The following is a 23,445-nucleotide window of genomic DNA, read 5'->3' as shown; positions in this document are numbered from 1 at the left end:
GGGAAAGGGCATGAAAGGCATCCCCATCTGCATGGCCTCTGACTGGAGGTGACACACATCACCTTCACTCACAGTCCATCAGCAAGGACGAGGAGATAAGGAGAATGTCAAGGAAGGCAGTGCTGATGTTTAAGCTTAAGAACAACCAGCTAGTCTCAGCCATACCATGGGTAGTAACAATGCCTTATTCTAGTTAAGTGAACAAACGTCCACCCCAGAGCGCTGATGCTAACGTAGAAATTCCTGGCCTCCCAGTGAGGTGAGGGAGAGAGAGTTATGTGGCCGGATGCCTTCCTGGTCCTTTTGTAACTCTGGGCAGGTAGACTCCTTACTTCACCCACCAGGTGGTAACTGCTTTCAGAGCAGGAATATTTGGATAGGGAAATATTCAGCTATGTCTACTTTATATAGAAGGCTGGAGGCCCAGGGGTTTTTAAATGAAGGGAGGGAGTCCATGGATGTGCTTCTAGGGTTTGGTGATTCCCTGGAAACCATATGTAAAATTTTGTGTTCATGTGCAATTTTCTGGGAGGAGGGTCCATAATTAGGCACATGGAAGACATTCAACAAATATTCCTTCTAAAAACTCACAAAAGGGTCAGTGTTAGTGTTCTCCAGAGAAACAGAACTAATAGGATGTGTCTATAAAGAGATTTATTTTAAAGAATTGGCTCATGACTGTGGAGGTTGGCAAGTCTCAAACCTGCAGGATGGGCTGGCAGGCTGGAGACCAGGAGGAGCCAAGGCTGCAGTTAAGGTCTGAAGGCTGTCAGGCCAGAGAATCCCCTCTTGCTCAGGGGGAGTCAGTCTTTTGTCTTTTCAGGCCCTCAGTGGATTCAATGAGACCCACCCATATTAGGGAGGGCCATCTGCTATACTCAGAGTCCACCAATTGAAATGTTAGTCTCACCCAAAAACACTCTCACAGAAATGTCCAGAATAAGGTTTGACCATATACATCTGGGCACTATCACTTAGCCAAATTGAGACATAAAATTAACCATCACAGAGTCCTTGACCCAAACAAAAGGCAAAGGTTAGGAACTACTGTTTTAAGAAGTTTCTGCCATTCTCCCTACCTCTCATCAGCTAGTCTCTATGCCTGGTCCAGCTTGCTTACTCTGGTGGCATGTAACCACTCCCTTCTAGCAACTTTTCATCTATTCCACACTGAGAGAATTGGAGCAGGAATACCCAATTGAACTTTCATAAATGTTAAAGAAAGCATTACTATTTTCCAGGATTTTTTGTTTGTTTGTTTAAGTTTTAACAGAATCTCTAGAAATGTTGCTTAATCAAAACATTTTAATCTTCCTTTTCTGCATGTGTCAGTGATGGTATAATTGGCTAAGGTATATATCTTTCAGTTTATATTTTACATCCTTGCTTCTAGTCATTTGTGTTGAAGAAATCCTCCAGCAAAATGAAGTTCCTTGAAATCACAGATTATACCTTATTCCTTTGCAATTCTCTACAGCGTTAAAATTGCTACTGGCACGGGCACAAACACTCATTAACTGGTGGTGTTGTCACATTCTGTTTTATTTGACTCCACTAACATTAAACCACCAGCTACCCCTGATATTAAAAATAGCCCACATTTATCTTTCAGGTTGTCACTTAACTTGGACATCTCTACCTTGATTTCACAGAAAGAGCTGCACATACAAAGACAGAGGCAAGGCTGGGGCAAGAATCTTCTTACTTTCTGGTTATTTCCTTGCATAGGTAAAGTCCAGGGATTTAATGCAGATATTCTCTTCCATCCTCCTTTAGCCTGACTTAATCCTCATCTGAAAAAGTCCAGTGAGGTGGGTTTGCAAGAAAAAACTCTTTCTGTTCATTCTTCTTCAGGGCCCCTACTCGTGCTGTAATGTGGTATGGCTGAGACTTCCCTTCCTTGCCCTGGGAAAGAAAGGATGTTCTGTTTCGTGAAGTATTAAGGGACCTGGATAGGTCAGTGCTGCTCTATTAATATAAAATGAGATTATTCACCAGCTGTTGTTTCCTTGCTTTCAGCAGAGCCATTGAAACATTTGCAAAATAGCAGAGGGTTCCAGATGGGAGGAGCCATTGTTCAAAGTCCAGACCACCCAGTGGGCATGTCAGGTAATGGGCTTCACATCTGACCCCTGTAGAAATCTGATAACACATTAAGGGTGTCATATGATTGGTCTGTGCCATTGGGGAAAATACCCACCTTTTCCTTCCTGCTGACTTCTTTTTCCCCATTATCTTCCCTCTCCCCTTGTAGGACCACAAATCCTCCCAAAAACCTATTCAAAAGAAGTTATTAGATTAAGTTAAAATTAAACTCAGTTTAAAAAGATAGCAAATGTTGCTTTGTTGTCAAATTTGTCTTCTGCAGCTCACAACATGACCTGCTCATGTGTTTGATTTTCATAGACTCGTAAGACATTATCTGCAATGGAAGAAACAATGGCAGAGAAAGGTATCTATGTAGAGCAGCAAGCCCCTCAGATTTAATGTGCATGCAAATCAACTGGGGTTCCTGTTCAAATGATTCAGTAGGTCTGGAAGGGGCCCAAGAATCTGCATTTCTAACAAGAAACCAGGGGATGAGGAACTCTGAGTGGCAAGGGTCTGGATTGGATGTTGTTTAACTGCTTCCATTTTGTAGTACATCTGTCAATTTGCCCAAGCTATAGAAAATACAGGGTGACAAACTTTTCTCCTTAAAACTGAATTCCTTAATTCTTTGTTACAGAAATATATGAGGACAGAGCATTGTCCGTTATCCATTTTTTAAAAAAAGGTTCTTTCTACTGATGATCATTCAACCTTCATTACCATTTTTGTTGCTTTTCCACTGTGAGCACAGGACATCTATTCTCTCTCTGGATCCAGTATACTAAGCTGTAACCACCTCTCCCAGGAAATCATGTGTTTGCTGGGAGTGAATTTTCCAGAAGGCACCTTGGCCTCATGACAGGGAGGGTCTGATTCCAACTCTGCCAATGAAGAACTGACAGACCCTGGACAAGCTGTCTTGACTCTCTGATCAATTGCTGTACCTAAAACAGTGTGCACTGTGTGGGGGGAAGCTACTAACATTTTTGAAAAAAATTTAATTTTTTATTTATTATTTTTTATAGGGATGGGGTCTCACTATGGTGCCCAAGTTGGTTCAAACTCCTGGACTCAAGTGATCTTTCCTTGAGGGCCTCCCATAGTGCTGGAATTATAGGCATGAGTTACCACTCCCCGCCGAAAATAAAAAAAATTTTTTTGAGTGGGAAAATAGAACTATCAACTTCACAGGATTATTTTAAGCTTTAAATGAGATAGTGTATGCAAATTACTTACTATATTACATGAAGTAAGAACTAATCCTCATAAAGCCATGTGAAGTGCTCCATAAAGTAAGCTTAAAAACAAACAAACAAACCCCTGAAATTTACATTCAGAATTGCTAAAATGTTTTCCTGTAAACCATATTGGAAGGAAATCTTTCCAAGACATCTCCCATCCCCTGCCTTGTTTAATGGTGTCTACTGAATTCACTTTAGCTCTTTCCTCATGACTCAGGGTCCCTGTTTTGCAATGAGTGACTGCACTGTCCTGGAACACAGGGATGACCTCAGTCAGGGGTTTTTCTACTGTCCACCCTCTCCGCCCCTCTCCCCCACCCACACTCTCACAGCCCTGTTCATAGTTCCATAATAGCACTTACCACACTGTGGCAAAAATATCTGTTTACGCAGCTTTTTGGCCTGGGACCCCCTTTCTTGGGGCAGGGGCCAGATCCTCAGTAAATGTCTCCCCAGGCGCCATTTAAAGGGTTGGGTGTCCAGAACTCAGCAGCATGGCTTGTGTTCAATCATTCCAACACTTTAAAATGCCTCCATGTCCTCAGCCAAGTACTGAAAGCACTGCTCTGTTTTATCTTTTCCAGATAACCAAGGACAGAAATTACATTCCTCTGTAAAACCTTGTAATGGTTTTAAGTTACTAAAGGACCAAGAAGATATTTACTCTTCTGCTAAAATTTGAGCCTAGTCTGTCTTCTTTGCTTTTTCTTTTGGGTCTTTGTTCTGCTTTCATTGACGGCAAGGACATTGGAACCAGAGAACCCTGGGTTCAAATATTGATCTATCATTTAGTAGTTATCTGACTCTGAGTGAGTCACTTAAATTCTCTGCTACTCAGCTTCCATATCTGAAAAAATGAGATAATTCTCAGACTGCAGAATTGCTGTGCATGTGGAGAAGCAGTAAAGGTATAAAGATGAGTAAAACTCCTCTAAGGAAGGAGTTTTGATACCCCTGGCTTTGATAACCTTGCTAGGGTTGGGGCAGGGGTCGGACTCTAAAGGCCTTCCTAAGTAATGTTAGATGGCTCTTACCCAGGCTTCAAGAGCATGGCCTAGTCATAGTTGGGCATTGTACTTTGCAGAGCACACAAGTGAGTAGGACACCAAGCTACTCAGGGTGGCTAAGTCTGGTGGTTTTCTTCCCAACAGCCATTCTCTCCTCATCTTTCATCCTTGCTGTCAGAATCCACTTTCCAACTCCAGAGGCTAAAAATGCCCATAAAGGTTGAACATCCCTAATCTCAAAATCTGAAATCTGAAACGCCTCAAAATCAAACATTTTTTGAGTGTCAACATGGTGCTCAAAGGAAATGCTCATCAGAACATTCAGGTTTTGGGTTTTTGGATTAGGGATGCTCAACTGGTAAGTATAATGCAAATATTTCAAAATCGGGAGGGAAAAAAATCTGAACTCTGAAACACTTCTGGTCCCAAGCATTTTGGGATATTCAACCTGAATAACTTTTTTTTTTTTTTTTTTGAGACGGAGTCATGCACTGCCGCCCAGGCTAGAGTGCAGTGGCGCAATCTCAGCTTATTGCAACCTCCACCTCCTGGGTTCAAGCGATTCTCCTGTCTCAGCTGAATAACTTTTATTATTAGGGCAGAAGCATGTAACCCAACCCCAGTGGAGGAGTTTAAAGGTAAGTCTTCTGAGATGTTTCTGTGAAAGTTTTTCCTTTATGATGTGGGGAGGAGGAATAATGGTCCTCTTCATGTCTTTAGATATAGTTATGTGTGGACGTAATTCCTGGAGCTATGGCAGCCTTCTTGTGACCATGAGGGAAACTCTGAGGATGAAAACCAACAGGCTGGGGACGGCACAGAGGGAAGTAGAAAACACATGGGTTGAGTGCTTGATGATGTTGTTGGGTCCCTGAATCAACAAAGCCTGAAAATGATACCCCCAGAGATAATAAGCTTTATTATTTAAGCTTTATGTAGTTACATATTCCATTGTCTGTTACTTCAGTATGCATTCAGCATACAACTGAGAAGGCTAAGCTTCGAGGTGTGGGGAGAAGGAGGAGGCTTGATGGTAGCACAGCAGAAAAGGAAATTAGAGAAAAGCTGCTTCTGTTGGGTGTGCACTATAAATCTCTACTCCACTGTTTTGGGGGAAGCCTCAGTCAATTATACATGGCTCATGAATACTTTTGGTGTTCATGGATTGTTCTGGGGGACTTGAAGAAGGGTTGAGATCTATATCAAGAATGATGCCTGATGAAAACAGAGGCCCAGCTGGAAATAGCTGCACTTCTGGGATACATAAGAATTTGAGACTATATGCAATAAATGGTAAATGCTATTACTATATGCAATAAATGACAGATGTTATTATTACTATATTATCAGTATTATCTTAGCCCCTGACTGGTAGGCAGAAAGGAGGTAGAAACTAGATGCTCATGGGTGGGGATGTACCTGGGGCAGACCCTGTAGTTGTCCTCGAGAAGAAGCTTGTGACCAAGGCTCTATGAAGACAGCAAGGGACTGAGCAGCAATTGGCAGTAGCCCCAGTGGATGAGCAGCAGCAGAGCTGCTGTGACTCTACAGATGGGGCCAAAGGCTGGATCCCTGTTAGCAGAACGAAGGTCTGAAATCAGAGCAGGCTCAACAGAAGTCTGACTTACTGTTTTGGAACGTGGCTTCCTGAATTCTCCCTGACTAGAAAAGAACTGGTCCTATATCTCAGGTTGGGACTGACCTTCAACCTTCCACACAGAAATGAAGTTGCCTTAAGAATGTTATACACCAGCTGGGTGCAGTGGCTCATGCCTGTAATCCCAGCACTTTGAGAGGACGAGGCAGGTGGACCTGAGGTCAGGAGTTCGAGACCAGCCTGGCCAACATAGTAAAACCCCGTCTCTACTAAAGATACAGAAAATTAGCTGGGCGTGGTCATGGGCGCCTGTAAGCCCAGCTACTTGGAAGGCTGAGGCAGGAGAAACACTTGAACCCGAGAGGCGGAGGTTGCAGTGAGCTGAGATCACACTATTGCACTCCAGCCTGGGCAACAAGAGCGAAACTCCATCTCAAAAAAAAAAAAAAAAAAAAAAAAAGTCATACACACACCATGCATGTAGAAATACACATAAATTCTCCTTCTTTGCCTCAGTCTCTCTTTTTCTCTGTATGTGCATATCTCCTTATTTTAAACTCTCACAAAGGGCCTCAGGTGCTAACCTAATTTACCCAGACAGCTACAGGGACTCCTCAAAGCAAGGGATTTGCTTTGGTCAATGGGGTATCAAAGGACATAACATACACTGTATTTGAACTGAGGCTTTAAAGGGCCATCGGGTATTTTGCTCTTTTCATTCTGCCATGGATGACAGGTCTTGCTTGAATGGGGGCTCCTCCTGCAGCCTTGGTCCCCGAATGTGAAAACACATGGAGCAGAATCAGAGCCTTCACTGATGCGACGGCAGACGTGTAACGGCAGAGTGAGGAACGTGGGTTGTTACAAGCCCCTGGGATTTAGGAAGTCATTTGTTACGGTGGTAAAGCTGACTAGTAAATCCAGACAATCACCCAGATTGCCGAGCTGAGAGACATCATAAATTTTTGTTGTTTTAAGCCACTACATTTAGGGTCTTTGTAAGGCAGGAATAGATAGCTGGAGGTTGAGTAGCTTCAGACACTAAAAGGTTCAGGACTCAAATGATGCCCGCAGGGTTCAATGTCTCTGCTTCTTTTAACTCCACCTTCACTCTCGATGGGTTATTACCCCAGCTCTGTGCAGCAGACTCCAGCAGCCTTAGATGATGCAGTATTTCCAGGCTCATGTCTTTCCAGGTTCAAGTCCAATGGAAAGAGAGCTTCTTTTCTGGCCATGCCTACAAAAGCCCTGAGGTTCACTCTGAATAAATAGACCGGCTGAGGTCATGGTCCCACCTGTGAGACACTCACTGTGGGGGTGGGGATGGCAGTGGCTGGAGAAGGGGGTGTATCCGTTATGAGTCTTTCAGTTGAAACTCAAATGGCCATTTTAAAAGGGGAGTTTATTTAGCCACGTAACTAAAAAAGAAGAAAAATTCATGGATGGCTCCAACTTCAGGTGTGCTATGATTTGGAGCTAAAGTAATGTCACTAGGACTCACCTCTTGACTTTTCAAAATTCCTGACAGACAAAATTACTGAGATATGCTCCTCACTGGGAATTAAGAAAACCAAGGAGAAGTGGGTTTTGATGACAGTAATAGGTTCCAATCAAATGTTTGGTTTCCTCATTTAATTTGGTTTCTACAAGTAACCATAAACTATAAGATGTTAGTCTTGACATATGTTTGCAGGTTTGTGTGTAGCAAGGAATCAGTGTCCATGTAAGTGCATCTTTGTTTCAACTGCCAACAGAGACAAGAGTGTAAAATGGAGCCGGATTGCCCAAGCTCAGATTCTGGCTCTAATACTTATTAGCTGGGTGACCCTGGGCAAATTGTTTAACCTCTCTATGCCTCGGTGTATTCATCTGTAAAACGAAAGATGATACTCTCTACCTACCACATAGGACTGTTGTTAATACATGCGAATTACTTAAAATAGTGCTTTAAACATATTAAATGCTCAATGAATGCTAGCTATTATTATTCCCATTTCTACAGAAAACAAATGATTACTAATAAAGACATTTTTCAGAAATGACCATTTTAGATAGCAGGGGTTGGCTTGGTTCAGATTTTTTGCTTAGCAGAAAGAGAGTGACTAGAACCGTATTTGCTCATATTGTGCATCAGAAAACATTCTTATATTATTCTGCTGTGTGTTTTCACCTGCCCCTGCATGTTCCCATCAGTTACTGAGCTGTAGTCTTCCAAGAGAGATATTTGTGCTTCTTTGTATAAAAGAAACCCTACATAAAAGCTCAACTAAAGCTATAGGGAGGAGACAAACTAAAGATTTCTTAGATTAGTATGTTTTGCAATCTAGCTTTGAATAGTAAGGATGAAGCATTGATTTCTTTTTTTTCTTTTTCTTTTTTTTTTTTTTTGAGATGGAATCTTACTCTGCCGCCCATGCTGGAGTGCAGTGGCACAATCTCAGCTCACTGCAACCTCTACCTCCCGGGTTCAAGCAATTCTCTGTCTCAGCCTCCCGATTAGCTGGGATTACAGGCGCCCACCACCATGCCTGGCTAATTTTTTTTTTTTATTTTTAGTAGAGACAGGCTTTCACCATCTTGGTCAGGCTGGTCTTGAACTCCTGACCTCGTGATCCAACCACCTCCGCCTCCCTAAGTGCTGGGATTACAGGTATGAGCCACCGCACCTGGCCCTGGAGCATTGTCTTCTATCTCCTTTATCTTCTCATTGCATAATCTTGTCTATTTTTTTGGGCAGGGGGAGCAGGGGGAAGCTTGAAAAACTTGACTGTCCAAGTGTGGCATTAGCAATTATTTGAACTTCATATCATGATGAGTTGTAGGTTACTCATCGCCTCTCAAGATTATTTTTGTTTTAGTTGTATTGAGTAATTGTGGTTGATAAAACAATCGTTTGATGAATCTGAACTTATCCTGGCTCTGGTCGCACACATTCCTAACTGTAACGTGCCCCTCTGTGAGATTGGCAGGGATTAAGCTCTGCAGGCACATTATCCACAGCTCTGTCTTTCAGCTTTGGATGCTTTTACACAGAGTTCCATATTGAGATGAAAAGGGGAAGAGTGGGTGGGGCTAGAGAGATGCTTAGATAAGTTGAAGGGCTTTTGAAAGTACCGGTATGTATAACTTGAGTAGGTTTTATCTCCAAATTAAAGTGGGGTAGGAAGATGGGAATTTTGCCTCATTGCTCTTCAAGTCAAACTTAGATCGCTGAGAGACTTCGTGTACAAACACAAACATTTGCTGAACATGTTCCTGAATTAAATGTGAGGGATGGTTTGGGAATTAGAAATCTTCTGGGACAATTTATGAGTTTAAACAGCTACCAGAGTCTAAGGTTTCTCCAGGGCAATTCAAGTTGTTTTTCTCCTAGAGAAGGAACAAAAACATGTAAGTATTCTATGACATTTTTAATCTAAATTTTTGGTAGTCCGCAAGGTTTATTGAGTACTCAAGGTATGAAGAAAATATTGATATCTAATTTGAATCTTAAAAGCTTCTTTTTTTTTTTTGGAGAGACGGAGTCTCGCTCTGTTGCCCAGGGTGGAGTGCAACGGCATGAGCTCCACTCCCTGTAACCTCTGCCTCCCAGGTCCAAGCGATTCTCATGCCTCAGCCTCCCAAGTAGCTGGGACTACAGGGGTGCACCACCACGCACAGCTAATTTTTGTATTTTAAGTAGAGACAGGGTTTACCATGTTGGCCAGGCTGGCCTCCAACTTCTGACCTCAGGTGATCCGCCTGCCTCGGCCTCCCAAAGTGCTGGGATTATGGGCATGAGCCACCACACCTGGCCTCAAAAGCTTTTTTACTTTGGATCAAAAAGGGAATGTTTGATCCCTAAGCACTAATAATAATAGTTTTATTAAGCAATAAAGTGTGTTAGGCATTATTGACTACCACCACACAAGTGTAGGTATATTTGTGTTTCTTTCTTTTCTCTTTTTTCTTTTTTTTTTTTTTGAGACAGAGTCTCATTCTGTCACCCAGGCTGGAGTGCAGTGGTGTGATCTTGGCTTACTGCAACCGCTGCCTCCCATGTTCAAGCGATTCTCCTGACTCAGCCTCCTGAGTAGCTGGGATCACAGGCACCTGCCACCATGCCCGGCTAATTTTTTGTATTTTTAGTAGAGATGAGATTTCACCATATTGGCCAGGCTGGTCTCGAACTCCTGACCTCAGGTGATCCACCTGCCTTGGCCTCCCAAACTGCTGAGATTACAGGCATGAGCCACTGCACCCAGCTGTATTTCTATTTTATAGTTTAAATATCTGAAACTTTGAAAGTTTAAGAAACTTCCCATCGTCACAAGTCTAGTAAAAGATTAAGGTGGAAATTGAAAAGAGGAAGGTCTGTCTGTTGCTAAACGTGTGTTGTGTTCTTTCTGGGGTAGCCACATAATTTTCTGTGATAATGTTCTATATCTCTGTTACCAATACAGTCCCCACAATATGGTGGCTATTGCGCACATAAAATGAAACTAGTGTGAAGAGAAACTCAATTTTTTTTTTTGAGACAGGTCTTGCTCTCTGTTGCCCGGGGTGCAGTGCAGTGGCGCAATCATAGCTCACTGCAGCCTTGAGCTCCTGGGCTCGAGCAATCCTCCCACCTCAGCCTTCTGAGTAGCTAGGAGTGGCTTAAATTTAAAAATTTAAAAGAAATTTTTAAAATAATTTTTGTAGAGACAGGGTCTCATAATATTGCCCAGGCTAGTCTCAAACTCCTGGTCTCAAGAGATCCCCTGCTTAGGCCTCCCAAAGTGCTGGGATTATAGGCATCAGCCACTGTGCTGGCCCTAGAAACTTAATTTTTAGTTACATTTAATTTTCATTAATTTAAATTTAAAGTTAAATAGCCACATGTAGCTAGTGGCAGCTGTACTGGACAGCATAGCTGTAGGACATCACACTGCCTTGTCTATAAATGCTTAAGCTACTATGATCTTATGTATAGAACATCTGGGTATCAAAGAGAGAAAATGTGAAAGTGTAGTTGGAGGAAAAAACACATTTTATCCAAAGCAAAGTTACTTTTCTTTTCTTTTCTGTTTTTTGAGACAGAGTCTTGCTCTGTTGCCCAGGCTGGAGTGCAGTGGCGCGATCTTGGTGCACTGAAACCTCCACCTCCCGGGTTTAAGCAATTCTCTGCCTCAGCCTCCCAAGTAGCTGGGATTACAGGCACCTGCCACCATGCCCAGCTAATTTTTGTATTTTTAGTATAGATGAGGTTTCACCATCTTCGCCAGGCTGGTCTTGAAGTCCTGACCTCATGATCCACCTGCCTTGGCCTCTTAACGTGCTGGGATTACAGGCCTGAGCCACCACGCCTGGCCAAAGCAAAGTTATTTAAACTGCAGTATTTAAAGGGAAATAGACCTAAAAGTTAAAAGACTCATACAAGTTAGGGAAGAAAAATTTCTTTTAGAAAATTTCTATTGGCCATTTCACTAAGGATTATTAATGTATTGGCAATGTTGATTATAAGGGACATAGAAATCTGAAATAGGGGGGAAACAGTGTGCCCAGAACTGTATTGTTCATTTTGGGAGACCAAGGCGGGCAGATCACCTGAAGCTAGGAGTTTGAGACCAGCCTGGCCAACATGACGAAACCCCATCTCTACTAAAAATACAAAAATTAGCCAGGCATGGTGGCACACACCTGTAATCCCAGCTACTTGGGAGGCTGAGGCATGAGAATTGCTTGAACCTGGGAGGCGGAAGTTGCAGTGAGCTGTGATTGCGCCACTGCACTCCCACCTGGGCAACAGAACGAGCCCTTGTCTCAAAAAAAAAAAAAAAAAAAAAAAAAAAAAAAAAAAATGCTGGGCACAGTAGCTCATGCCTGTAACTCCAGCACTTTGGGAGGCCAAGGCAGCCAGATCACCTGAGGTCAAGAGTTTGAGACCAGCCTGGTGAAACCTTGTCTCTACTAAAAATACAAAATTAGCTGGGCGTGGTGGCACATGCCTGTAATTCCAGCTACTCGGGAGGCTGAGGCAGGAGAATCACTTGAACCCGGGAGGCGGAGGTTGCAGTGAGCTGAGATCACGCCATTGCACTCCAACCTGGGCAAAAAAAAGGAAACTCCATCTCAAACAAACAAACAAACAAACAAAAAAAAAGCATTGTTACTGCACGTTTCAGTTCTCCAGGCATTTTCCAACCTAGGGAATCATAAATTCCTCAAATAGTAGGGACAGAGGAGAATGTTTACAATCAAACTAATGAACCAGTCTTTTGGATGGCTACTTTCAGGTGTCTCCTGCCTCCCGTTACCTTGTTTTCCAGGAATGACTTTAGAGCTGAATATTTATAGACTGGAGTCTTTAACGCTCCATAATTAGTAAGCAGAGTATGTCTCCTCCAAATGGCAATATGCAAAGGATAAAAAGTTATCTACTTAATACAACTCTAGATGACAAGCCTTTTTTTGTCCGACTTGTGGATTTGGCGGTTTGTCTGAATCCTCTCCTAGTCCTGCTGACTTGACGATAAAAATCTCTTTTCAGTAGAGACTAGCTTTTCACACTTGTTTAATTCTTCCTATTTTGGTAACCAGTTTACTTAGACCTTTTATTGTTTGTTTGTTTTACAACTAAATATAACATCATTGTCCTGTGGAAACCCTTTTGTTTATGCTGGATCAAGGAGGTATCTCTAGGTATCATGACCCGGACAGGACACATGGCTCTCCCTCATCTCTCTGCGTGCTTGCCCGCAGAAAACCAAATTACAAACATGGGCCCTGCAATCAAGTTGCATGGACTCTCTCTCCTCTTGACTGTGCAAGAGTTACTTAGCATTTTTTGGCCTCAGTTTCTTCCTCTATAAAATAGGAGTAAAAATAGTTTCTACCTGATAATACTGTTGTGAGAATTAAAAGAAGTAATCCCAGAAAAGGCTTAACATAGTTCCTGGCACATGGTGCACACTCAGTAGTTGTCACTGATCATTTTTTTTTCCTATTTACATCTCTACATGTTGGTGATTTTTAAAAATCATTATTTTATTTTATTTTTTTCAGTTCCAGGGTTCACGTGGAGGATGTACAGTTTTGTTACATAGGTAAACATGTGCCACGGTGGTTTGCTGCTCCTATCAACCCATCACCTAGGTATTAAGCCCCGCATCCATTAGCTCTTTTCCCTAATGCTCTCCCCCGCTCCCTGCCATCCCCCGATTATTTTTTATTTTTTTGTGTATTTATTTACTTATTTATTTATTTTGAGACGGAGTCTCCCTCTGTCACCTAGGCTGGAGTGCAATGGCATGATCCCAGCTCACCGTAACCTCCGCCTCCTGGGTTCAAGAGATTCTCTAGCCTCAGCCTCCCGAGTAGCGGGGATTACAGGCACCCACCACCATGCCCGGCTAATTTTTTCGAACTGCTGGCCTCAAGTGATCCGCCTGCCTCAGCCTCCCAAGGTGCTGGAATTACAGGCGTGAGCCACCACAGCCTATTATTATTTTATAACCATAATCCCTATCTTCACCAGACCATAATATGACTTTTTTATGCAAAAAAGAAATGTGCTCCTCTTTTCTTTTTTTTTTTTTTGACAGAGTATCATTCTGTCGCCCGGCTGGAGTGCAGTTGCGCGATCTTAGCTCACTGCAACCTCTGCCTCCTGGGTTCAAGCGATTCTCCTGCCTCAGCCTCCTGAATAGCGTGCGCCACCACACCTAATTTTTGTATTTTTAGTAGAGACGGGGTTTCGCCATGTTGGCCAGGATGGTCTTGATCTCTTGACCTCGTGAACTACCCGCCTCAGCCTCCCACAGGGCTGGGATTGCAGGCATGAGCCACCGCGCCCGGCTGCTCCTCATTTTTATTATACAAAACATTTTATGGATTCCCCTCCAATGGGTAAGGTTAATGTTTTTTCTCTACTTGAGTTTATTTATTAATCCACCTAGCATTTGTTGAAGCCCCATCATGTGCTATGTACCATATTAGACACAGGGAACCCAAAAATGAGTAAGACATAAATGCTTTGCTCCAGGTACTCATGTTTACTGGAGAAGATGATGCAGAAACAGATAACAAATCTGGTATTCGTTCAAAGAGGTCACTTCCCAGTAGGCCTAGTATTATCAAAATAACTTCCAGCAGGGATCAGCTGAAATTGGATGCCAAAGGTTGCTTTTTGTTTTCTTGTGTGGGGAGGGGAAGGTGGATGTTAATAATAGGTTAGATATATCAGACATTCCATCGGCTGGAGTTCACATGGTTTAATAAGGTCATTCATACCTTAACGTGAATGAATTATTTCTTATCTGAGATAATGATTTATCTTAATAAGTTTTAATTTAATTTTTTTTTTCGGATATGGGATCTCATTGTGTCACCCAGGCTGGAGTGCAGTGGTGCATTCACAGTTCACTGCAGCCTCAAACTCCTGGGCTCAAGCAATCCTCTTGCCTTAGCCTCCTAAGTTTCTGGGATTACAGGCACGAGCCACTGCACCCAGCCTATCTCAACTATTTTGAGAGCGAAAACTTTGGTTTGAGGGTGATTTGGTGGCCTAATGCATTTGAGACAGGGAAGACCTGGTGGGTTGAGCACAGTGGCAGCTTCTGGAAAATCAGAAGGCCCATGAAGGACTGGACATGAGTGGAAAAAAATCAGAACACTCAACTTTCAGTCCGTTTGACAATTATGATCATTTACTGTCTTTGTATTTCTCATCTATAAAATAGGGAGAGACAGGAGAAGAGATGCTGCTGGACTGGAGTGATGGGCTCACAGGTTCAAAGCATTATGCCTGTGAGAGGAGGCTTTGAGATCACCCAGTCCAACATGCTCATTTCACAAGTGAGCAACTTGCTACTTATGTGAAATAACCTGTTCAAGGACACACTGCTTGTTATTTAAAGAACCAGCAAGTTACTAAACTTCCAGGACTGTGTTCATCTCTAAGGTACCATTTGGTTCTATATCTAGTATTGTAAAATTATATTTTTACATATATGTACTATAATATCTAGTATTTTAAAATTATGTTTATATGTGTCCTATAATATCTAGTAGTATAAAATTATATTTTTACATATGTGTAAAATCATGTAGATTTCACATGTGTGTAAAATCATGTAGATTTCACATGTGTGTAAAATCATGTAGATTTCACATGTGTGTAAAATCATGTAGGTTTCACATGTGTGTAAAATCATGTAGGTTTCACATGTGTGTAAAATCATGTAGGTTTCACGTGTGTGTAAAATCATGTAGCCTTCACGTGTGTGTAAAATCATGTAGGTTTCACGTGTGTGTAAAATCATGTAGGTTTCACGTGTGTGTAAAATCATGTAGGTTTCACGTGTGTGTAAAATCATGTAGGTTTCACGTGTGTGTAAAATCATGTAGGTTTCACGTGTGTGTAAAATCATGTAGGTTTCACGTGTGTGTAAAATCATGTAGATTTCACGTGTGTGTAAAATCATGCAGAATCATGACCTTGAGACGGTAAGTATATTCTAAATTATGCCCACTACAATTTTAACATTGTTTATTTTATTGTAGTCTGATTATTTGAAAATTATATTGGAGGTACAATGTGTGTGTCCCAGGCCCATTAGCCCATTATTATGCATTGAGGTTATCTTATTTGTGTTATCCACATAATTATGTATCAGTGCTTACTGGCCAGACACTAGCCTCGCTTGAGGTGTCCCCAATTATTTCTGGGGATTTATCTGGTTCTTCCTCTCTGACTTTTCACCTTACTGTTACAATGCTGTGTCTGCTGCTACTGACTATCATGGATCACGAGATGGTTGCCCTGCTAGGCACATCCATTTCCATGACTGATGCTCCCCGGACAGGGGACACCCCTTGGAGAGGAGACCTTACTTTCCTAGAGTCTAAGGACTGTATTTGTTCTTTGGGGAGAGTGGAGGTCTTCATTACTGCTATTCTAGAGATTGGCCACAAGAGAAACCACTTGTCTTTCTGTGTCTTTTTGCTTCCATTGTTCCTGCCAACACCACAGACCCTCACCATGCCTTGGAACCAGAGCTCCAAGCTCTGCCTGCCCCAGAGAGAGATGGAGATGATAATTTCAACCATGCAGGGCTTTCACAGGGATTAGAGATGATGTATATAAATTCCTGGCAGGAAATCAGTAAATGAAAACACTTATTATTTTACATTTCTTTACCACTGAGGTAAGAGCACTGCTAGGTAGCTGGGTTGATGCATTTGGATGTCATTTTCTTCAATTTTCAGTATTTGGTCTTTGCTTCAGGTGTGCTTAAAGTGTGGTGAATTAGCCAAAAGGTGATCATGAGGGAAGAAAGGAGTTTATTCATTCACTCATTAATTCATTTGTTCATTCAGCAAACATGCATGATAGAACATGCTGCCAGAACAAAACACCTGAGACCTGATAATTTATAAACAACAGAAACTTATTTCTTTTTTTTTTTTTTTTTTTTGAGACGAGTCTCTCTGTCACCCAGGCTGGAGTGCAGTGGTGCAATCTCGGCTCACTGCAAGCTCCGCCTCCCGGGTTCACGCCATTCTCCTGCCTCAGCCTCCCGAGTAGCTGGGACTACAGGCGCCTGCCACCGCGCCTGGCTAATTTTTTGTACTTTTAGTAGAGACGGGATTTCACCGTGTTAGCCAGGATGGTCTCGATCTCCTGACCTTGTGATCCACCCGCCTCAGCCTCCCAAAGTGCTGGGATTACAGGCATAAGCCACCCCGCCCAGCCAACAGAAACTTATTTCTTACAGTTCTGGAGTCCAAGACCAAGGTCCCAGCAGATTCTGTGTTTGGTGAAGGCTGCTCTCTGTTTGTTGCTGTATCCTCACATGGCAGGAGGGATGAACACTGTGTCCTCACATGGTGGAAGAGACAGAAGGGCAACAGGCACTATGGCGCTCCCTTCAACATTTTTTTTTTTTTTTTTTTTTTGGAGATGGGGTCCTGCTATGTTGCCCAGACTGGAGTGCAGTGGCTGGTCACAAGTGTGATCATAACCCACTATAGCCTTGAACTCTTGGCCTCAAATGATCCTCCTACTTCAGTCTCCCAAGTAGCTGGGACCACAGGTACACACTGGCTCCAGCCTCTTTTATAAGAGCACTAATCCATTCATGAGGGCAGAGCTATGAAAACTTCATTACTTCCCAAAAGACCCCACGTCTTAATACTAGCACATTGGGTATTGGCTTCCAACGTATGAATTTTGGAGGGACATAGAGGTTCACACCATAGCAATAGGTAAGAGAGAGATAAGACTACACAAATTGCAGCAATACAAAACCATAAGTAAAGTTCTTCTGAGGTTCAGAGGGAAACATATTACTCCTGGCTAGGAAGATAGTAACAACTAATATTAATAGAGCAATTTCAAAGCACTTCCACATGCATTTTAGAATTTGATTCTCATAAAATCCCAGTGATTCAGGATCCTTACTTGTAGATGAAAAGAGGATTAAGGGCAGATAATTGACTTGCCTGAGCTTGATCTGATAGGATTCAGCCCTGGGACCTGAATTTTCAGGTTCTGAATATCCTTCCACAGTACCGTGCAGGGAAAGCTTCATAGAGAAGGTGACCATGTGGGATGAGTATTCAAAGAGGAAGCGATGTTGACAGGCAGAGACACAGGCAGGGCCATCTGAGCAAGTCAAACGGCAAAGATGTAAAAACTGGAAAGGTTAAGATATACTTGGAAAAAGGTGAGCAGAACATGTTAGCTGAAGCATGAGCGATGTGCAGGGGAACCAAAAATAAGAAAAAGTATCTTGCACTGTGGCTGCATCACATATGATCTTAACCACTAGACAAGTTTATTTATTTATTTTAATATATATATTTTTTGAGATGGAGTTTCGCTCTTGTTGCCCAGGCTGGAGTGCAGTGGTGCGATCTCGGCTCACTGTAACCTCCCTCTTCCAGGTTCAAGCGATTCTCCTGCCTCAGCCTTCCAAGTAGCTGGGATTACAGGCCTGTGCCACCGTGCCTGGCTAACTTTTTGTATTTTTTTTAGTAGAGACGGGGTTTCACCATGTTGGTCAGGCTGGTCTTGAACTCTTTTTTTTTTTTTTTTTTTTTGAGATGAAGTCTTGCTCAGTTGCCCAGGCTGGAGCGCTGTAGCGCGATCTCAGCTCACTGCAAGCTCCGCCTCCTGGGTTCAGGCCATTCTCCTGCCTCAGCCTCCCGAGTAGCTGGGACTACAGGCACCCGCCACCACACTCAGCTAATTTTTTTGTATTTTTAGTAGAGACAGGGTTTCACCATTTTGGCCAGGATGGTCTCGATCTCCTGACCTCGTGATCCACCCACCTTGGCCTCCCAAAGCGCTGGGATTACAGGCATGAGCCACTGCGCCTGGCCTGGTCTTGAACTCTTGACCTCAGGTGATCCACCCGCCTCGGCCTCCCAAAGTGCTGAGATTACAGGCGTGAGCCATGGAGCCTGGCCCTAGACTGAGTTTAGAAATGATTTGACAGACAATGGCAGAGGAGAAGGGTATGTTGATTGGGGGCAGAGATGAAGTCAGGAAGATCTGGAGAAGTGAGTCAGATTGCTGTGGAGGGACTGGGGAGGCAGGAGGAGGTGTTAAGGTAGTCTCGTGGGTGGCATGGGAAGAAGAGAGAGATGCCAGAAACACTGAGTGGTGAATTAACATGGTGACTAGGTGAGGGAGTTGAGGGAGAGAGACAAGAAGTAAAGATGGCTCTTAGCTTGGAGAGGTGTCCCTGGAAGAATGGTTATGCCAGTAACAGAGTGGTGAGTTTGCAGAAAGAAGCTGACTTAGGAGGCAAATCATGAAGTCCTTTTCCCATCTGTTATGCCTGTGTTGCCTACGGCATACTGCTACCTGACTGACTGCTGGCATGACTCCCCATGCCTTGGGAAGGTGAAGAGCGAGTCAGAGGGTTTGATTGACCCCTGGTCTGAGGGCCCTTCCTTCCTGTCTCCCCCAAGACCCCCTAGTCCTTCATACATGTGCCCGATGAATACAATGCTTGGTATATGGTAGACACTCACAATATGTGTGGAAAATAAATCCATTTAAAAGAAGAGCTGTCCAGAGAAGTTTCAGGCCAAGGGTGATGATTAGAGTAAGGCAAAAGAGAAGGAGATAGTTTCTAACAATGAGAAGCACCAAATCTGAGTCCCTGGAAGTGGTCATTTCCCAGAGATTAAGGTCTCCAAGGTCTGGTGCAGGCTTGCACTTTTTACCACTTGAGTGGTAAAAAACTTGGTGAAGTTAAGGATGTAGAAAGACTGTGGTGTCAGGGTGCCACATTTGTGAATGCTGAAGTTACCAGGGATACTGGCAAAGAATAAAAATGACTAAACTAGATCCAGGCAAAAGGGTGGCCCTGCTTTGGGCTGGGTGGGAAGAAAGGTGGCATAAGGTAACCTGAAAAGGGAATACCTACTAAATTATAATAGAGACTGAGCAACAGTCTGAAAATTTCTCTTCCATTTAGCCAAGGAGAATGGCAAACACACAAGTTTTGTTTCCTTAAAACCCAGAGTTGAGCTAATGTATTCTTTCTTTTTTCTTTTTTTTTGAGACAGAGTCTCATTCTGTTACCCAGGTTGGAGTGCAGTGGCGCGATCTCAACTCACTGCAACCTCCGCCTCCCAGGTTCAAGTGATTCTCCTGCCTCAGCTTCCTGAGCACCTGTGGCTACAGGCATGCACCACCATGCACGGCTAATTTTTGTATTTTTGTAGAGAAGGGGTTTCACTATGTGGGCCATGGTTGGCCAGACTGGTCTCAAACTCCTGACCTCAGGTGATCCTCCCACCTCAGCCTCCCAAAGTGCTGGGATTACAGGTATGAGCCACCGTGCTCTGCCTAATGTATTCCTTCTAAATTCATAGCTGGGGTGTGTGTGTGTGTTTTTTTCCCTTCAAATGAGTGGTTAGACTAAGATCAGGTGTTGCAAACTGAGGACCTGATATTCTGAAGTGACGGAAATGCTTAAGTCCATTAACAAAATGTGAATTAACATTTAAACATAAAGAGAAAAATAATCTACCTTTTTGGTTTTCCTTGAAAAGTGGAATCTTCTGGCAACACTGGGCCACAGTCCAATATGACCAGAGGATCTGAAGCCTGTGTTTATCAACAGGCCACACCCCACCACTCACAAGACGAATGCCCCTGGACATAGCTTGGCCACCAAAGGCTTCTGAATTCCTGACTTCTGGGCCTCAGGTTCTTTAAGGCCCTTTCACTTTTTTTTTTTTTTCCCTGTATATCCTCATATATTTATTCTTTTTCTGTGATGTATGTCCTTTGCATGTTTTTGTTGGGTTGTTTGAATTTTTTATTTTTATTTTTTTGGGGATGGAGTCTCACTCTGTCGCCTAGGCTGGAGTGTAGTGGCGCGATCTCAGCTCACTGCAACCTCCGCCTCCCAGGTTCAAGCAATTCTCCTGCCTCAGGCTCCCAAGTAGCTGAGATTACAGGTATGCGCCATCATGCCCGGCTAATTTTTGTATTTTTTTAGTAGAGGTGGGGTTTCACCATGTTGGCCAGGCTGGTGTCGACCTCCTGACCTTGTGATCCACCCACCTCGGCCTCCCAAAGTGCTAGGATTACAGGCGTGAGCCACCGCGCCCAGCCAAGGCCCTTTCGCTTTAAAGATTGTCCTTTTTGATCTCTTCATGGTATATTCCTACCAACTTTTGACCTCAGTTCAATTAAATTATAAGTACTACAACATTACATACCTGCTCATGTCTACCATAGATTCTGAAAATTAACATACAAGCAAATGAAGCCCACCTGCTCCGGAAAGTAGTTTTTTGTTGTTGTTTTTGTTGTTTTGTTTGAGACAGAGTCTCCCTCTGTCGCCAGGCTGGAGTGCAGTGGCGCCATCTCGGCTCGCTGCAACCTCCGCCTACCGGGTTCAAGCGATTCTCCTGCCTCAGCCTCCAAGCGCGCGCCACCACGCCCAGCTAATTTTTGTATATTTAGTAGAGAAGGGGTTTCACCATGTGGGCCATGATTGGCCAGACTGGTCTCGGTCTCTTGACCTTGTGATCCGCCCGCCTCGGCCTCCCAAAGTGCTGGGATTACAGGCGTGAGCCACCACACCCGGCCGAAAGCAGCTCTTTATCAGTGTAATCCATCCAAATTTCCCTCTTTCATTCCTTCGATGCCCCCAGAGGGAGTGGGAGTGCTACACAGGAGAGTCTGCGGACCAGGGCTGGGCTGCTGCCTGAAGGCTAAGATTCTGTGTGGTGGTAGAACAAGAAGTGTTGGGGGCATGTAAATACAGGGACTGCCAGAGTGAAGGTTGCAGAACCGGGCTTGGAAGGATGATGAAGAAACTGGGCGACACTAAAGCGCCAGTTCAACAAGTATTTATTGCGTATCTGCGACGTGCTAGGCATTGTTTTGACACTAGAGATTCAGCAGTAATTCAACCAAAGTACCTGCTCTCATCGAGCTGAATTCCCGCGCGGGCAGCTAGGTAACGCATATAAACACTCGTATCACATAGATACACATGTACATGTCAGGTAGAAATAAATGCTATTTATAAAACTGAAGCAGAGCATGGGAAGAGCGAATGAAGGTGGCTGCTATTTGAGAAGACCCCCAAAAAAGCGAGACTGCGAAGCACCCGCGGTTGTTCCTTTTCTGATCTTCTAGCTACAGGCAGCGAGGTGCGCTCACAGGAAGCCCCGCCCTCTTCCTCCTGATAGGGCGCAAGGTGCCAGGGAAGCTCCCCCGCTCTTCCCCGCCCAGAGGCGGCCTTGTTGGGGCGGAGCTTTGCGCCCAGCAATATGAGCGCGGCGCGCAAAGAGCCGCGCGCGCAAGGGTCCCGGCATTCTCCTCGTTCTCACCAGGCGTGGAGAATTACTCCAGGCGGATCGTGGCATGCTGGGAACTGTAGTTGACGACCGCCGCCCCGCGCCGGAGGAGCAGTAAAAGCCGCCAGGTCCGGCTCCATTTCTGGCACAAAACTTGCAGCACCGAGGGGTTGTGGAGAGCCCTTGCAGGGGAAGAGGGCAGGGTCATCCCGAGAACCAACGGGCACGTACAGCCCGGCGAACGCCCAAGCCGGTCACCGCCCCCGGTCACGTGTCGCCAGCCTCCGCGGGCGCGCGCCGCTCTCAGCAACGTTCCCGCCCCACCCGGCCCGGCAGTCGGCCCGCGCCTCCCCCGGCGCTACTGCCACCTCGCGCTCGGAGGCGTCACGGAACGTGCTCTTCTCTCTCCCTCCCCCCTCCCGCTCTCCCCCTCCTCCCCCTCCCGCGCCAAGACTCGCCGCCGCCGCCGCAGCCGCAGGAGTAGCCGCCGCCGGAGCCGCGCGCAGCCATGGCCGAGAACCCCAGCTTGGAGAACCACCGCATCAAGAGCTTCAAGAACAAGGGCCGCGATGTGGAAGTGAGTGTGCTTCCGCGGTCTGGGCCCGCCTGGCCGCGCCGGCCCGGCGACGCGGGGAGGGGCGGGGGGCCGGCGCCGGGCTGGTTCTCGCCGGCTTGTGGTCGGTCGGAGTTGGCCGCCGCCTCCCGTCACCGCGGCCCGAGGCTGGGCGGAGCGGGCGGCGAGACGCGGGCCGGGCTGCAGTCACCCTCCGGAGCTGCCGGCGCGGCGACCGGGAAATGCCGGCGTTTTCGGCCCCGTCACGCGGGCGCGGCCTGGTGTCGGCGAGGAGGGGATGTGGAGCTGAGGCGGGGTCCGCGGTCCGGGGCCGCCCGGATGAACGGGGATGCTGCCGCCCCGGCCCGCCAACCGCACAGCCGAGGGGGCGGCCGCTGCTTGCGCCCGCCGCTGGTGCAACCTTCCGCCCGGTGCAGCCCCCTCTGCGCCTCCCGCGCGGCTCACATGGAGCCTCGGCTCTGCCGGTCCGGGCTCCTACCTTCTGCGAGCCGGGCCCAGGCGGGCGGTGGCGGCCCGCAGAGGGGGGTGGGGACCAGCCGGGTAACTGACTTGTTTGAGGGTGATAGATGGGGGAGGGTAGGATGCGCCAGGACCATTTTCTTATATTCCAGTGCTCGTCTTTAGACTAGTCGTGCCGAGCTGTTCCAGCTCATACTCCTGCAACTGCTGGCATTTGGAGCGAGCCGAAGGTGGACAATAGTTTGCCATCTATTGTGTTCAGGCTTCGGAAAAGAGGTTGTTCCGACCTCCGCTCATAGGACTTGTTTTCTTAGCCTTTCTTGGAGTGGGGTGTGCATAGGGTGATAATTTCTTTGACACGTTTTACTAAAATAAATTGGATACATAGGTTCATACGTCCTTTTACATACCTCTTACTCCAAGCTAGTAGAATTTCCAAGTGGTTGCAAAACTAAACATTCATCGCGGTCACTCAGTTAGTTGCTACTCAGCATGTTGCCATTGTCTCATTAAGGTGACATTAGCAGGTACTATTTGCAAACTCGGCTTATTGAGGCAGCGCTAGAGGTCTCTCTGCAGCTACTGAAAACAGTATAATGCACAAACTTCACTGGGACCGTGACCTTTGGATTTGTTAGGGGGAAAATGGTTTTAAGGCCACAGTCTTCTTTTCTAATA

At 45.0% G+C, this 23,445-nt stretch overlaps 1 protein-coding gene and 1 long non-coding RNA gene across 2 annotated transcripts in view; one reads left to right on the top strand and one right to left on the bottom strand.

Annotated features, from left to right (window-relative positions):
* Positions 1-1,530: 1,530 nt before the first annotated feature.
* Positions 1,531-21,193, bottom strand: LOC129049658 (uncharacterized). The gene is made up of 4 exons (XR_010136776.1): positions 20,701-21,193; positions 6,603-9,305; positions 5,759-5,911; positions 1,531-2,276 (listed from the first exon to the last, which is right to left on the bottom strand). It is a non-coding gene; the product is annotated as an uncharacterized LOC129049658 (long non-coding RNA).
* Positions 21,194-21,270: 77 nt separating this feature from the next.
* The window catches only part of KPNA3 (karyopherin subunit alpha 3), a 91,938-nt gene continuing 89,763 nt past the window's right edge, over positions 21,271-23,445 (top strand). The window contains exon 1 of the mRNA XM_024230879.3: positions 21,271-22,311. Within this exon, the coding sequence (XP_024086647.1) occupies positions 22,243-22,311 (69 nt within the window). The 5' untranslated portion in view covers positions 21,271-22,242. The remainder of the gene's footprint in view (positions 22,312-23,445) is intronic.

This window comes from Pongo abelii, chromosome 14, assembly GCF_028885655.2.
Source record: "Pongo abelii isolate AG06213 chromosome 14, NHGRI_mPonAbe1-v2.0_pri, whole genome shotgun sequence".
In the NCBI taxonomy this organism is placed as follows: Eukaryota; Metazoa; Chordata; class Mammalia; order Primates; family Hominidae; genus Pongo; species Pongo abelii.
This window is presented reverse-complemented; position numbering and strand designations above follow the sequence as displayed.